General features: G+C 39.3%; 2 protein-coding genes and 1 non-coding gene across 4 annotated transcripts; 1 reads left to right on the plus strand and 2 right to left on the minus strand.

Annotated features, from left to right (window-relative positions):
* Window positions 1–1441: 1441 nt before the first annotated feature.
* On the minus strand, window positions 1442–4719 carry LOC101304214 (probable inactive leucine-rich repeat receptor-like protein kinase At1g66830-like). The gene is made up of 2 exons (XM_004306110.1): window positions 3435–4719; window positions 1442–2079 (listed from the first exon to the last, which is right to left on the minus strand). The coding sequence occupies exons 1-2, from the start codon at window positions 4717–4719 to the stop codon at window positions 1442–1444; spliced, it is 1923 nt and encodes a 640-aa protein (XP_004306158.1).
* A 3180-nt stretch (window positions 4720–7899) lies between these two features.
* LOC101297465 lies at window positions 7900–9547 on the plus strand. 2 transcript variants are annotated; one of them, XR_185058.1, is made up of 3 exons: window positions 7900–8325; window positions 8457–8625; window positions 8863–9547. It is a non-coding gene; the product is annotated as an uncharacterized LOC101297465 (transcript). The 2 variants fall into 2 exon arrangements; XR_185057.1 differs by having other exon boundaries at window positions 8457–9547.
* A 3069-nt stretch (window positions 9548–12616) lies between these two features.
* On the minus strand, window positions 12617–16454 carry LOC101297756 (WD repeat-containing protein 55-like). The gene is made up of 15 exons (XM_004304267.1): window positions 16354–16454; window positions 15883–16059; window positions 15727–15791; window positions 15554–15641; window positions 15389–15461; window positions 15194–15300; window positions 15050–15092; window positions 14887–14943; window positions 14715–14791; window positions 14520–14568; window positions 14388–14434; window positions 14232–14305; window positions 13912–13967; window positions 13473–13590; window positions 12617–12977 (listed from the first exon to the last, which is right to left on the minus strand). The coding sequence occupies exons 2-15, from the start codon at window positions 16008–16010 to the stop codon at window positions 12898–12900; spliced, it is 1062 nt and encodes a 353-aa protein (XP_004304315.1). The 5' UTR covers window positions 16011–16059; window positions 16354–16454; the 3' UTR covers window positions 12617–12897.
* Between the last annotated feature and the right edge of the window lie 475 nt (window positions 16455–16929).

Here is a 16929-nt window from a genome sequence, read left to right on the forward strand (position 1 = left end):
ATCTGCAGTTTTGGCAATCAATCTTGTTTCGGGGACACTAATTGTTACCGTTAGCACTTAGCAGACCTAGACTCAGCAAGGACGGAGCCACATTTAGAAACAAGCATGAAATTACGAATTTCCTCACGAAATTACGAAATTACGAATTTTACGTAGTCGGCGATTGAGGGTGGATTATGTTCATGTTCTCCTAAATTACATGATTAATGATTTACACCTGATCAATAAAGAGCAACTGAGCCGAGGTTGATCACATTGGTATTCACTAAGATTTGGCTCATTGACACCCCATCTTTTTCTCATAGGACAAGTGTTATGGCAGCCCCTAGAAGAGAACAAACTAGAGGAGGAAAAGAACGATTGTTTAGTCCTTAACCAACTTGTCTTTTGGGAAAACCCTTGATGCCAGATAACACCGCACTAAAGTACTGTGATCATCTTTTCCTTCCTGTGCCCGAGCATGCCCAACAAGGACCAAAACGTAGTAAATTTCTATCTTGGGCCATACCTATTTTACAAAGCCCAGTCAATGTGGCCCAATGAAGTGTAAACAAACTAGCCTAAAGGTTTTTTTTTTTTTTTTTCTTTTATCTTAAATGAACAAATTAGCTAAGGTTGGGAATGGGGAACATGTAATTTCTTCTCCTCTCAATAGTCCTTACGAGTTTACGGCTATGAAGTAACAATGGCCAACTTTACTACTGTGGACAGGCATTGAATAATCGAATTTCGAAGCATTTATGGAATGTGGGATCTTTGGCATGCGAGTGTTTTTCTCTTCGGTTACGAAATTTGGATGATGGGAAGATCTTCTGTTGATAGATGTCTCTGCAAAACTTCAATGCATCAAATCCTAGTATGTTTGAGACAATACCAGTACGCAAACCCAACTATCACTGGACCATATTATTCATGTACTCAACTTTAAACAACATGTCAACATTCATATTCTAGGAGATGAATATGTTAAGGAATTGTGACTTTACTCAACCTCTACATGCTTACTCATTTAAATTCATGAGGAATCCAATCACAAACGAGGTTGAACGCATATTACTACAAAGCTGTTATTCCCACTTAACAGATACAGTACGATTACAACCTCAGCAAAAGCTGCAACTGCAACCTCACAATGAGAAATAAAGTTCCCCTAAAAATACTGGATGGGAAGATGTCTTAAAGAAGAGAAAAAACTGCCCAAATTAATCTTCTCCTTCTAATCCCATCAGACTGCTGTCGTCCTAAGAATGCATCTGAAACCCCTGTTGATTCGTTGTACAGATCCTCATAAAGTACAATGAAGCAGTTTATACATTGTACATCCAATCCATTAAGGTAATGGATTTCCTTACAACCACAGTTCAGTCGACATAAAAATGAAGCACACATCCAAGACCATTTTCACCACCATAACCAATTAGGAGTTGTCAGCTCTGTTTTCTTAAAGCTGCAATTTGATGCGATCAAGACAGTCTGAAACTGTTTTCATCCTAGGACGCAGTTCTGGATCGAGTTCAGTGCACTTAAGTGCAATGTGAAAGGCTTCAACAACTTGCTTCTTTGCATAAACCTCTTGCAGAAGTGCAGGGTCTATAATCTCGGACAAGGGTCGTTCTTCTCTAAACGTTTTCCTCACCAAACTCTCTAGTCCCTTCCCACTGTTTTCAGGCCCCTCATCTGGTAGCTTACCAGTTAAAATCTCCATGAGCACAATCCCAAAAGAGTACACATCACATTTCTGAGTAAACTTGCTGCCAGAAATTCGAGCCTCAGGTGCCAAGTAAATGGTTGAGTGAGTTGAAACAGTAAAACAAGAGGTTGCACTGGCTTGGCTTGAACTCTGTTTCCTGGAAGCTGAAGAAGTAAACTTCAAGGACCCCAGGTTAAGACGTGCCAATCCGAAACCAGATACGTAAGGCTGGAGCTCCTCATTGAGAAGGATTTTTGTTGATTTAATGTTGCCGTGAACAAACTTTCTCGGGCTGTATTCGTGTATGTACGTCAAACCTCTAGCGGACCCCTGAGCAATTTTTAACCTGGCTGCCCATGGTAACGGTGTGGTAGAATTGGATGCCCACCCTGCATTAAATTAAACAAACATACAAATCTTAGAATACATGAGATTTCTGTTTTCGGAGATTTCCAGAATATGTAAAACAACACTACATTGCCAACAAAACCCAGAAATTACTAAGCTAAATCTTTGGCAGTCTGAGTGTCGTGTCATGCAACACAGAAAAAAGAGAGCATAGATCAGCAAAGTATTGAGATTCTAACACAAAGAAAGACAGCATATTTCTTCCCCCCATTTTGACTCGGCATCACAATTCAAAATAAGCAATTAAGGTGCACTAGATGTATAATTATAATAACATAACAAACATTGCTCCGGTTCTTCCACTGGACCAGCCTACTTGTGATCCGTGAGAGACACCATAATGGAATTTCAAATAGTTTCAGTATTCAGCAGAAACACAGATCATGAGGACCACAGTGAGTGTAGGGGTTCAAAGATATAAATGTGTCATTTGCAGGAGAAATAAATGGTTGGGGTGACATGCATATCTAACTAGGGGATGAAAACAAAGCAAAAGACACAAAATGTACCACAGTCAAGCTATTATTGAACCAGCGGAGACAAAACACGCTGCAGGGGATGAAATGCATAGGGGGTGACATGCATATCTAACTAGGGGATGAAAACAAAGCAAAAGACACAAAATGTACCACAGTCAAGCTATTATTGAACCAGCGGAGACAAAACACGCTGCAGAATTTTCAGTGCAGAAGCAAAACAGACTGTTGGAAGAAAACAAGTTTATCTATATAGAACCAACCGGTATATAATCAAATCATCATCCAAAACAATAGTAAAAATAGTAAAAAGAATCAGAAGAAGGTTAAAAACCTTAGGAACAAGCATTCACCTTTCCTGTGAATATTTATTGTACATGACATTGTCATATGGCCCAAAAGCAATTAAATGTGCGGGTATCTTTATAAATGACAAGAACAAAGTGAAAACAATCTACTGTGTGCATGTGAATGTAGTCATTTCATATCCTATGGAAAGACAAAAATGAAATGTCATCTCAAAGGCTATATAACAATATACCATACATAGAAATGATTACAATACTTCCATGTGGTACCTAAAAAGCTTTAAGTAATTTGGGACCCAAAAATATCATTTCATTTCATGGTTCTGTGACCCATTATCCAATATCCACAATGCCCACCAAGTTATAATACAATGCTTACTTTTGTTAAACTAGCATGAACACTAGTTAAATCCCTCACATTGCATTGTCAATTTGATAATTCTTGATCATTTTCATTAGCACTCTTCACAGTAATTTTAGTGTGCCTAGTAAATGCGCAAAATTTGATGTAACCAAGTGAAAAGGAGTTAGTAACTATGAGAGGAGAGTTACCATGTAGAGCAGTGTACAAGCTTCCATTGCGAATGAAATCAGAAATCAAGAGCTTCTCGTCATCCGCATAGTAATAAGCTCTCAACCTCACGATATTGGGGTGCACCACCTTCCCAATAGCCTCCACCTCACTCTCAAACTCCTTGAACCGCCACGTGGCATCACCCTCGCTCAGCCGCCTAACCGCCACAACCGACGGCTTCACACTCAATCCCTTCCCCACGTTCCCGGCCACCACCCTGTAGACGATCCCACTCCTGCTCTTCCCCACCACGTAAGCCGACGCCCTCAGCAAGTCCTCCAGCTCCAACCCAAACCCCTCGTCCATCACTACGAATTTACCCTTCTGCCCCTCCTCATCCTCCGCCGCCTCCTTCTCAACTTTGTCCTTCCCCATTTTACCCTCCTTGGCCGTTGTTCTCTTTTTCCGGAGCAGCCACACCGAGACTGAGACAGCTCCGATCACCAGCGAAACGCCGGAGATTATCGGCACCGTCACCGACCCACCTCTCTGCTTGGCCTTCCCTTCCGCCCCATTGAGCAAATCGGGGTTCGGGTCGAGCGGCTTCTGGGCCTCGTCGGGTCCGGTTTTCGTCGGGTTCTCGGCTTCCGGGCAAGGAACCTCCAACGGGAACCCACACAGTCTCGGGTTCCCGGAGAAAGCAGTCGGGCCTTGGTTCACCAGCGAGCCCACCTGAGGCAACTTTCCGGTGAGATTATTATGCCGGAGGTCCAAGCTAACCAGAACCGGAAGCCGGCCATACGAAGCCGGAACTCCACCGGAGAAGTAATTATACGACAGGTTCAACGTCCCGGCGAGGCTTTCGAGCTCGGTGAGAGACTCCGGGAGGGAGCCGTTGAGGAGATTGGAGGACAAGTCGAGGTGCCGGAGATTCCTGAGGAGTCGGATTTGGGCCGGGACTGGGCCGGAGAGGGAGTTGTGCGAGAGGTCGAGAGCAATGAGGGTGGTGGCGTTGAAGAGGTGGGCCGGGATGGGCTTGGAGAAGTTGTTACGGGCGAGGTTGAGTCGTTTGAGGCAGTCGAGGCGGCCGAGTTCGGAGGGGAGGTAGCCGTTGAAGCCCTTTTGGGTGAGGAACAGCTCTGTGACGCGGTCCCGAGTGCAAACGACGCCGTGCCAGTGACACGGGGAGGAGTCGGACTCAGACCACGAGTCCAGGGCTCGAGTTGGGTCGGTGTCGATGGCGGCTTTGAGGGCTAAGAGGGAGAGCCCGTCTGAGTTGAGACCCAAAACGACGGCAGGAAAAACAAGGAAAATGAGAAGCATTTTTGGCAATGCAGGGACTATTGGATCATTTGGGTTCTGGTTTTTACAGAACAGAGTTGCAGAGTGGAGAAGTAGAAGATGGGTTTTTGAGTTTGAGTTTGAATTGTTGTGGAGAAACTCGAGGAGAGATGTGGAGTTTGAATTCTACTGAGCAGTGAGGTAGTGTAGCAGGGTTGTAGTGCCACAAATCCCCATAATGTTTTGTGTTTTTATATTAAAACGGTAAAATCCTTTTATTCTTTTTAAATTTGATTACTGAACTTTTGAAAATAAATTAAGATTAAATTGGATCAATGTGCAGTTGATGACAATCTATGATCATCCCGTATTAATAAAACCAAACCTGGTTAAAGCTTGTTAATTCAAAACAAAACAAGAACAAGCTGAATTTGAGGTTTAAATTTTTTTTAAGCTTAAATCAAACAACATAAAGGAAGAAGAAGAGTGATGAATTTAAGATTGGTGGCTTATTTGACTGCAGGTAAGTTACAAAATAGCAGGTGGGGCTGCCTTTTTCATTTATCAACACCTTGAATGTATCCCAATTTTATCAATTACTATAACCTTCTTAAATAATTTTCAAAATTGTAGGATGAAGATGAAGAACACATTTCCTCCACCCAATTTGTTGCAAATAACTGTTTTTCTTTTGTTTTTGGTGAATAATGTGACCAAGGCTTTGGTCACAAGGGGAAGAAAGGATGTTAATTTTCATGAGTTGAAATGCTGGTGACTTTTTTGGTGGGTTGGGAAAAGGTTAATGCTACAAAGAGTGAGGACGTAGGGACAGATATGTAATTTAGTGGTCGTGTCAGAATATCATTTGACTGTGACACATGCAGTCATGCTTGTGAATGAATCACTTTTGGCAGAGTCTCCACTAAGTAACAAAGGCTATTTTAGTCAAATTCACCCTGAGATTCAAAATTGATAGAGAAATGGGAGCCAGAGGAGAACACCAGGGATTTTCCAGGTTTTGAAGAATCCAGGCTCACTCACTGCTCTCATGGCAGAATTTTCCTGTTTTTGTCGTTTGAGGTGTTCCTTTTTGTACATCTATTATATAAAAGAAAAAACTTCACTTCTTAGAGTGTTACTGGCTGGTTTTTAAAGAGAAGGGAGGGTTGGCAAATTTTCTTTTGTTTCCTTTCATTTTTAGTTAATGATGCACATGTTATGTCCGCAAACAATTCAGTTAAATTCTGAATTATTTTATTTTTATTTTTATTTTTTGAAATGAAAAAAAGATTATTTTCATTCATTGATCATAGATCATCGTGACTGAAACAGTCAAACAAGAGTGCACGAAAACCACTCAAGCCAACAAAGTTCAAAAACTTAATCTGAAAACCTACATCTAAGAATTAGAAGAACAACCTACCATGCCAAGACTCTCAACTTCCTTACCCGATTAGAGGTCTCAGAGCCCAATGGTGTACCTTTCATCGAACTGGGAGGGAAGAGGAGCTATTGTGGCATAGATAGGGGTCTTTCCTGGTCAAACTAGGTGATTACTCATCCTCAGCCTCTGCTTCAAGGATGGTGTCTTCGTCTGCTGACGTCAATGATCCTGGTTCCATAGAGTCTGATATGTCCCCCATTAGGATTCTCTTCTTGTTACGGCTACCACGTGGACGTCCACACTTCTTCGGAGATTTTCTAGTCCTCTTGATCCTTAGGTCATCCTTGTTCGATATAGTAAAACGCATCTCCTCAAGATTTAGAGGCAGTGGTATTAACGTCAATGCATGCTTTGCTTGCTTACCGTTGACGGCTCCTCCCAGGGACATACCTCACCATTGTGATTAATCATAGCACAGGTCCGACAGCGGCCTAGGAGGCGCTCATACTTGTAGATCACCAGAAGAACATCATCAGGGGAAGCCCTAATCACATGTGTCCAGTCGAACTGGTTGATTCAGGGGGAGGGAGACACGAACTCGCGCAAGATCGCGCTGGAAAGCCACTATTATCGACTTGAAGTACAATGCCTATTGTCTCTGCCACTAGCCTCGCCGTCGCTACGGTGGATAAAGATGCCGGCAGACCCTGAATTTCTACCTAGATCCCAACAAATCCAAGGGCACAACTATGATATCTAAAAACCTATCATAATCATTGAGAAGAATCATAGCTCATTGGTAAGCCCAAGGACCGCCACGCTTGATGCGGTTGACGTCCCTTTCCAAGGTGAAGGTGAACATGTATCGATCTTCCCTTGCTTGAACTTCCACAAGGGTTGAAAGTCTCCACATGGAGCGAACAAAGCTCCTGATAGCGTCGAATACGGCTGCATGAGAGGTGTTCAGTTGATCGACAAGGTAAAAATTTTGGGCTACAAAGCCTCTCTTGGGACACCGGAGATTCCCCATGTCTACCGGCTCCACCTGGTTTCACAGAGAGAGTTTGGATATGAGACTAGCCGTCACAGACTCAACAGAGGCTACCACAGACTTCTTCGCCATGTAGATCGTTGCCATGGGTGATGAGAGAGCGCCTTGAAACCCTAACCCTAGAATTAAAGAGAAAGAGAGGTCGCGGTATCGTTAAATGCTGCCTAAAGTGTTGACATCAGTTAAATTCAGAATTATTTAGTCATGTGTTATCTTAATGCTTTAACGGCGTCACATCTTTGCCATAAATATTTTGTGAGGTCTTCGTTTATCGCAAAAGCACCTTAAAGGACGAAAGCCTAGTTTGGTACAGCTTCGCTTTTAAAAAAATCAGCTTTTATCTAAACTTCTACATTTTACTGTGTTTGGTAAATAAAAAAAAATCTGCTTTTTAAAGAAATCGCAGGTCAATAGAAGCAGATTTTGGAAGCAGCCTTTAGGTTGCTTTTAGAATATGCTGTTAATAAAAACACAAAAATTACATTTTATGTCTTGGCAGCACTTTTAAAAGTATCATTTACCAAACAATATACTGTTTTAATTTACAGCTGATTATATTCACAGTATAGCAGAAACAATTTTTAAGTATAGCAGAAACAATTTTTCAAAAAAACCACAGCAATCCCAAATTAGCCTAAAATTCTAGGTTTCGTGAGGTTGGCAACTATGACACCGGCTCATCGACATTGCCTGGACCAAGCAGCAGCGGAGAGGCGACTGGGTCTTCTTGAATCGACGTTGTGGTGAGTTTTTGGTCCAGTTGGTTCATGGTGAGGACTGGTTGGACAGGAACAATTCAGGTGGTCGTTTTTGACTTCGTGTTGAGGACTGCTCTGATCTGCCTCCAAACGACGGTCATCTTGGAGAGGGTCTTTGGAGACAGAAGATTATAATATTTGTAATAGTAAATTTAAAACAGCTTGATTTCATACTAAATCAAGTTTGTTGGCTTTACAGTTTACACATATGCTTCAGAATTTCAAGACTAACTCATAACATATGTTGTAACCGATTGCACCACCTCTTTAATCATAATCTCCTTCCCTGCTACACTTACTGCACATTTAGTACCCCGGATTGAGGGCGTCGAGACTGGACACAGTCTCATAATAAGAAGAAACTCATGTTCGACAGCTTCAGGGACTGACTTTAATGGGCTAACAGAGTCCCAAAAACGTCATGCACACCGTCTTACACAGCGACCCAAAAATTGGTGGGTTTGTGTAAGCCTCGTCTGTTTTGATGCTGATCACTTCTTTCTTTTCTTTCTCTCGCCTCAGCCTCATCGATCTCTCCCTTTTTTCTTTCAAATTCTTCTCTGATCCAATCCTTATTCTGTTTCAGATTGGGTTTTTGCAAATCATCACAGATTGGGTGTTTGCAAATCACGACTCCATATCAGATTGGGGATTTACAGATCGCGACTCCATCTCAAATTGGTAATCTGCAATCGTGAATCCATCTCTGATTTGCCAAGCATGATCGATTTGGCGTATGGGTGACTCTTGAATTGGTAAGATCTGATATCAATTTCACGTTTTTGCTTTGTGGTTCTTCTTCTTCTTCTTTTTTCTTTCTTTTCAAGGTTTAAGAAATGGTTTTGATCAACATTGAGATGAGTTTAGGTTTCTGTTTTTCTAGATAGATGTTGAATATATGTTTGGGGTTGATTGTTGATCATTAGTTTGTTATACAAATTTTTCTTTCTTCTGACTTTCTTGTGTTCTGTTCTTTCTTCTTCGTGTTTTAGTCCAAACTCTAAAACACCAAACATGGGTCACGCATCTTATGGAATTAAGCTAGGCTTACAGAATGCAGGACTCTTGTGGAAATTAAGCCGGGGTAAGATAGTCCTTGGAAACAAATGTGTGGTTAGGGTCTTATTCTTCCAATTCTTCATCTTGTTTCTCGTTTTCTCCATAATAAATTGAAAGGATTCAGTTTTTGAATAACTCACCTCCGTTTGGAGCCCCAGGTTTTTATCATGCTTGTCCACTCGTGCAATTCCTAACACAACAGCTAATTGGTCCTGAACAGCTCGGTCAACATTCTTTGGGAAGCATATGCTACTTTCCGGAAAGTTGACGCATTGCCCCGAAGCTTCTTTATACTACCTTAGAATTTCATTCATGTTTCCACACTCTACAGTATCTACCCTCATGAAAATGAAAGAATCATCTGTAAAGAACAAGTAGTTTATAAAGGTGCTCCTGAAGCTATAACAACACCATATATTCGACCTCCACTTCAGCTTCAGTAAGCATACGTGATAACCTCTCTGCACACAATGGCCACGTTTGGTAGAGTAGACAAGATTGGATTAGGATTTTAAACCAGATTTGACTAGACTAGATTGGATATAAGATTGCATCTCTGCAAACCACTCTTGTGTTTGGGTGACAGGATTAGGAACAAGATAACCAGAAGATAAGAAAATGGAAAAAGAAAAAATATACAAAACATTCAGAAACCATCCTTCATCGAGAAAAGCCAGATTCAATCTCAGAACACATCTTCCATTTTTGAGGATTCTAGTCCAAAAACCATCCTTCACTTTCATGATATGACCAAAATCGCATACAATTTCAGATCTGATCATGACGACCCAGTCATTCACGGCGGCGCTCGGGCAGATGATATCGGTGGTGCTCACGGAGGTGAGAAGACGACGCTGATCAATATGACAATACCGGCTTGGCCGCTGCGCCCGTACCCAACCGGAGCAGCCTGCAGTTTGATGGACTCAATCTTGACACAAGTGAGAGTAGTGAGCATGTCAAGAGTCTTCTCGTTGACGGTGATCTCGTCGGTCTTGATGGCGATCTCGTCTAGGGCTGTTAATCGGTTTGAATGGTGCGGTTAATAGGTGACACCGAACACCAAACCGATCTATTTTTTCGGTTTGGTTCGGTTTGGTTTTTCACTTATTTTTTCATAAACCAATTGTGTTCGGTTTGGTTTTTCTCTGGTTTATATTAGGTTTTTTTCGGTTATTCTATAAAGAAACCAAGTCTAGAAAAGTAGAAAGTAGAAATGTCTCATATTACATAACCGTTTCCGAAAAGAAAAGAAAAGAAAAAAATGAAAAAGGGCAGCCCACAATGCCACATAACAGTTTTCGAAAAGAAAAAAAAGCAATGAAAAACTAGAACAACATGAACATATAGATGATAGATTATCACTTCAGCAACAAAAGCAGCAAGTTCTATGACCAAAAGTCCAAAAACCTGCAAAAACAACCTTCATGAGACACATGATTTCACAAACAATACACTTAATAAGATTGTGCAAAATCTGGTTCACAATTTCCTATAACATTGTATGCAATTAATATTACCCTAATGTAGTAATGTTGGAACAGACTAAGAACGCAAGGCCATCCTTTTTTTTTTGGGCTTCATTTAAGCCCAAGTTTCTACATAAAATTTTATGTATATTAATAATATATATCTATAGATAATATAATTTCCTTACAATATATATAATCGGTTTTTCGGTTCGGTTTCGGTTTCCAGACATCCGAAACCAAAACCACACCAAACCTTTCGGTTGTCGGTTATTTTTTTGCGGTTTGGTGCGGTTTTTTTTTCCTCAGTTTTTTTCGGTTATGGTTCGGCTTTGGTGTAGTTATTTTTCGGTTATCGGTTTTCAAGTTACAGCCCTAATCTCGTCAATCTCGATTGCCGCTTGAAGCCTTGAATTGAGAAGGAGTGATTAGAAGCTCCGAGCACGTGTATCCAGGTGGATAAATTATATAACACCTTCTCAACAAGATAGTATATGAAGGTCTGATAGGATACAAGAAATCTGCTTAGAAGCTATCCATACCTCCAAACACATTTTCTAACCAGAAAGGAGATAATTAATGAAATCCGGCATTTATCTCCGGGTAAACAAACACAGCCAATAAGAATATGTAGGGGGATATGGAGTCTCCTTGTCTCAAGCCTCTAAGAAGGAAGAAGATGACCTCTAGGTTCCCCATTTACTATGAAAGAATAGGACACTGTTTTCACACCTCGTAACCCATTCCACCCACTTTCAGTTAAAACCCATACTCAACTGCCTCAATGAAAGGCCACTCCACCCTATTGTATGTATGCTTTACTCATATCCAACTTCAAGGGTTCATAACCATGAGCGCCTCCATAGAACCTCTTGAGAAAATGAGATATCTCAAAGGTAAGAAGAGAGTTGTCATAAATTACATCATGCAGCAGCCCACCAGCCCATCCCAATGTCATCCATGACCTTCTACAACATGTACATCGTCATCATCTTCGCACACCATCGTCGTCACAACTCTGAACTCTCAACACCATCCTCCTCGCTCCAAGCATATTCACCCCCAAACCAATCCACAAGCCACCTTGTTTCACGAAAATGTGTCATTTTGAGAAGTGGAAGGCAAGTAGTCAAGAAGAGTTTCCGATTTACCTACATCAAGTAGGTTTTTTTTTTTTTTTTTTTTTTTTTTTGAACAGGATACCTCAAGAGTATTTGAAAGTCCAATATTTCTACTTTGTCAATAATACAAACCAAATCACCTTTTGACTATGTTCCACATGTTACTCCTAAATCATAATCATAAAGTAGTTGATTTCTAACCAAGACAAGTAGACAACTATGTCATTGAACCTCCTAACTTTAGTTGGTGAGCATTGGAACCAACTAAGGATTCGGTATGAATTAGACTTGAAAGAGATAAGCGACCAGGCCTATATCCACAAAATGTTTCAGATCATACTCAATCTCATGTCACTATCTATTCTATAAATTGACTGATTCTAAGGTGAATTAGCTTTGAATGAAGAGACGGAAGCATTGTACTGATTGCAGATACCGAAAGGGAAACAAACCATCAGGTGCAAGCGAATACATTTAAGTAGATGTGTAAAACTGAACGTATTATTACCCAAAAAAAAAACATACAACGGAAAGGTTAAATGAGTATATACTCAAAACTATGCTGTGGATCATCATGAAAACATTGGCATCAATCGCTAAGACTAATACTATCCAGATCCTTATATCACTTGGTAACACTCTGATGTGAAAAATTTCTTCTTCCATAGAAATATGGAAAAGTTTAAGGATAAATAGACTTGGTGATGATGAAAGTTGAAGAATCATTGTATCTATCGAAGCAAACTATTAGAACATAGTATTAGATGAGGGTCTCATTCCCAGCACAATCGAGTTTTTAAGCTTAGCCTTCATACCTTGGCTAATAGTAGATTAGTAATGACGGGGATTGAAAATGCATCAATTCTGGCATTTGAACTGACCGAGTATTTGATGTAAGCATTTGACGAGGCAACAAGATCTATATCTAGGTTGCACACGAGGAGGCATGTTAAAGTGAAGAATCTCATATATAGATTTACACATTGATGTCCCTAAGATAATATTGCAAATATTTGTAATGAACATAGATGTCCCTGTCTAGACTCTGGAGTTGCGAAAAAATGAAACTACGACTCGTCTAGACTCTGGAGCAGTGAAAAAATCAAATTAAGACTCTTTGTGAATGTAGAAGCGAATAAATCAAATTAAGACTCGTCTAGACTCTGGAGCAGTGAAGAAATCAAATTAAGACTCTTTGTGAACATAGATAAATAGGACAAAACCCTAAATAAAAATATCAAAATGAATATTTTACAACTCCCTAAACAAAGGAAAAAAAAAATTCCACAGGAACCTCGCTTCTTTGTAGGAGTATGTGATTGACAGGGGTAGCTTATATTCCTCGGTGCAATTGTCTGTCAACGTAGAGAATTTGTAATCAACCATCCATCTGTAAATCGGCAAAAAAGTTTTGTGAACCCGTAACATGATCTTTGCTTGCATTTTTTCTCTTTGTTCCTGCAAAGATCGTCACACCAATCAAACATATATACAACACAGAAGAAATGCCTCCAACAATATGATATAGTGTAGATTTCGAGCAACATAATCAAATATTACATCATGTTGCAAAAAGCTTAAGCTGTTAACTGCTGAATTTCCGCAAGACAGTCAAGTTGTAAAGTGCATTTTATTTGTCGCTAATCAGAGATGAATATGGAGCAGATATAGAACACTCCGCGTATGAGCAATGAAAGAAAGCTGTTCCTCCAAATTTGGAGAACTATATAAAAACTTGTTCAAAACGTTTTTGATAAATTTTGTAACCAGCAAAGTGAGGCCCAAATAATGCAGATGAAATCAATAATCTGTAATTATATTAGCTTAAAAATAGTTATTGTGAAGAGCTTAAATGGAAGGGTAGGGATAGTTTTGCCTAAAACTTATCATTGCAGGGCAGATCAAGGGCATTTATGGAATCCACAACATGATTATAGTGCTGCAAGACTATACCTTTTCTAGACTTTGGAGTAATATCTGTATCCATCTCATCACTATCACTGTCCCCCACAGTTGCTTCAGTCCTTGAAGTAGTTCCAGAGCCTTGCAATATATCATCCATATCCCACAGCTGCATGAAACAGTAATCAGGATGCATATAACTGCTAGATACCCCTTAAAGAAATGATTATCAGACAATATAGAGGTTGTATCACAAAACCACAATATAGAAGTTGTATCACAAAACCATAAAGGTGACTTGTTGACGAAAACATTATCCGCAAAAGACAATAATATATGAAGCAAGAATCAGATTCACATTACTTTTTCAACTAATCAGGAGAGAGAATAACACCAAAACTAATAGGAACACCAAGAACTTGTTATTCCTGTAAACGTCCAAAACCTTTTTTATCCATAATATATAAATGAGAGAGAGGGAGAGAGAGACCTTTAACAGCTGGTCATGTGCTATACTGCCCAGAAACTTTTTATCATGAGAAAAAGCTGCAGAAGAAACAAATCAGTATGTTAAGGAGAGGGCTAGAACACCAAAGTAAATAATCGAATCTACAATAATAAAGAGAGGCCTATTTTAAGGTGATGCCAATAAGCGGTGTATCCACCTCACATCATCAATAGTACAAACATGTTAAGAAGTACTAATCACAAGCTTGTTCTCACTGTTGAAGAAAACTTTGCCCTTAATAATCAAAAGATGTATAAAATGCCTACATCGAATACTCAAGCCTTTGAAAAAAGGATACATACCTAGACGCTCTACTGGATAATCTGAGTGCTCTGCAATTGGTTGGATGATTCTGTTTGGTAATATGCCTACTAGGCTAAAAATTTCATAAATTTATATTCACATCCAAAAAAGCCAAATATGAAATTATGATGAATTCATACTGAACAACTTCTCACCTGATAAGTCCGGTCTCTGATGCAGCAATAAGTCTATCTTCATCAAGCTAGCCAAATATTTTTAATTACTTTAATAAACAAACTTTGATTTGAATGCCATTAGATGATATAAAAGTTATATGACCAACTCACCTTCAACAAAGCATCAACAGAATTTGGAGAGAGATCAATAAAACGATCACTGGAACCAAAACATTAACAAGTGAATATCAGTAGGGAGAAAGAGAGGATTACAAAATTGAGAGTTTGCCTATTATGGTTAAAGACCATATCTATTGACTATTAATTATCCATTCTGACTTGCTATAGATGGTTTACATAACATACCTACAATCCTTGAAACAACCCCATGAATATAACAATATATTCCCGGTTTGTGAGCTGCAAACAACTTTCTGACGATTCTGATAAGGATTACAGACAAAAGGGAGAAAATTTTTGAGTAACGGATCATAGTATTACTACAATGATCACTTACGACATAACAGAGATATATTACCTTCATGATAACAACAGATAGTAACTCGTCTTCTGAAAACTCAGATTTAGCTTGGACCTATCATAACCAGAACCAAATAATTAAACTGAAAACTTTTAGTACTCCACTATATGTGTTAATTTTGTAGCTCATGTAATATTAGCAAATACAAGGCCGCCCTTACCTTATTTTTTCGAAGATTGCAAACAGACAGAGTTCCATCCCCACTTAACAGAACATTAGAAAAGACAACACAAACAAATAGGTTCAGAAGCAAACTTTTAATTGAATACCAGAAATAAAACAAAACAGCAACATGGAGGTTTACCTAGTTCCCAGGAGTTTCATGGAATCAGATGAAAAAGTCATATCGGAGATGTAGTCCTCATGAGCGTTAAATGAATTGCAGCAAGATCGTTGTCTGGTATCCCAGACCTGAAGAATGGACAAAGGCCAAGGAACTATAAGGGAAAAGTAATACAAACCAACTCAGGTAAAGGAACCACAAGACATAGTAAATAACCTTAATACAGCCTTTATCATCACCCGAGGCAATGGTGGACGCAGTCAAGTTTATAAGTCTATTAATTGCATCCCTGCGTCAGATAAAGATGTGATGTTCAATATATGACCAAAATGAGCATTCTTGAAAACATATTAAAGACAGAGCAGAGAGAAAGAGAGAGACTCATGAGCATTTTCAAGGCGAGCGATAGCAGAACCAGTTTCCACATCCGTTGCAAGAATTGTGTGGTCTGGAGACCCCGTCAAAATGGCTACATAATCCATCAATAGCTGCTTATCAGCCCAAATACATATACCATAAAATGTTAACAACAATGTGAATGTACAAGAACTCACCACTGCCCCCATTCACAAATCGAGCAGCTCTGCAAGATTCGCTGTGTGCATGTACTTCCAACACTCTGTAACCATATAGTCATAACCATTTCATATTACGAAATCAAAAATAAATCAATTTGATAAGGGAGCATTATCTTTCTTTGAATAAATTACCTTTGAGGTACTGAACCAGATGAATATCGGTATAAGTGAAGGTCACCATCAATGAGACCTGCAGTCACTAATTGCTCTGATGGATGAAAATCGAGGTCAAACGCCACTTTCCCCAAGCTTATTTCCATTTCCTTATGACTCCCTTCAATTCCACACTCGTATTCGCAGGCCTAAACTCTAATGGAAAACAAACATTAGTAATTGTCACTGAAACAAAGTAATACTCCCCAACATTCTCAAACCAATATGCAAAAGACTATATATATAGATGAATGGTTCTGCGCTTAAACCCAAAACCAATATACACATATGAAAGCAATTACAATTACAATGTTGAAATGGGCTGAAACAAAGTAAAAACTTGAAAACTAACAGAAATCAAAAGATTTAGATATCCAGGAGTGACGATTTTTAGTTAAATTAACACAAACTAACAGGTAAAGTTTCAGTAATCACAGAAACGTAAATTACCAAACAAGGCGAAAATTGGGCTGCAGCGGCTTTTTGATGACGAAAGAAGAAAACTACAACAGGAACCCACGGCGGGTTTGCTTGCAGTCAAAAGTAGCGTAGTAAGACTAGAGGAAGAGCGGCAGCAGCAGAGAAAGAGAGGACAGGGTTTAAGGGAAGTCCTCAGTGTTTATTTATAATTTTTTTTTTTGCTGTTGAATTATATTCAATTTTTTATTTATAGAAAAAAACTCTATTAACCGCGCGAGATAAAAATCACATATACATAAGGATATTCCGCGTTGTTCTAAGATATTTTACATGTGTGTCTTGATCTTATGTCATCATAATATATAGTTAGAATATGACTATATATTCTTTATCATTACCATATTGGTATTTTGTAATTCCATATATAAAGAACTCCTATCAATGAATAATATGATGATTCTCTCATTATCTCTCATTCTCTACAGTTTATACTTAAATACGTTATCATGCACTTTGTTCTAACTCTAGAGTTAATAGCCAAAATTCTACCTAAATTTTCCAAAAAAAGCCATCAAGCCCCCTCGGCTCCATCCGTCCTTCAGCTCC

Source organism: Fragaria vesca, linkage group LG6, assembly GCF_000184155.1.
Source record: "Fragaria vesca subsp. vesca linkage group LG6, FraVesHawaii_1.0, whole genome shotgun sequence".
Taxonomy (NCBI): Eukaryota; Viridiplantae; Streptophyta; class Magnoliopsida; order Rosales; family Rosaceae; genus Fragaria; species Fragaria vesca.

Bases quoted from the DNA above. Each gene is read 5' to 3' on its own strand.
- LOC101304214 (XM_004306110.1), bottom strand. From the start codon at position 4,719: ATGCTTCTCATTTTCCTTGTTTTTCCTGCCGTCGTTTTGGGTCTCAAC. The intron at 2,080-3,434 runs GTAACTCTCCTC...AATTTAATGCAG, and splicing joins CTTGTACACTGCTCTACATG to GGTGGGCATCCAATTCTACC.
- LOC101297756 (XM_004304267.1), bottom strand. From the start codon at position 16,010: ATGGAAATAAGCTTGGGGAAAGTGGCGTTTGACCTCGATTTTCATCCA. The intron at 15,462-15,553 runs GTCTCTCTCTTT...TATCTGACGCAG, and splicing joins CGCCTTGAAAATGCTCATGA to GGATGCAATTAATAGACTTA. The intron at 15,301-15,388 runs GTTATTTACTAT...TCCATTCTTCAG, and splicing joins ATGATAAAGGCTGTATTAAG to GTCTGGGATACCAGACAACG.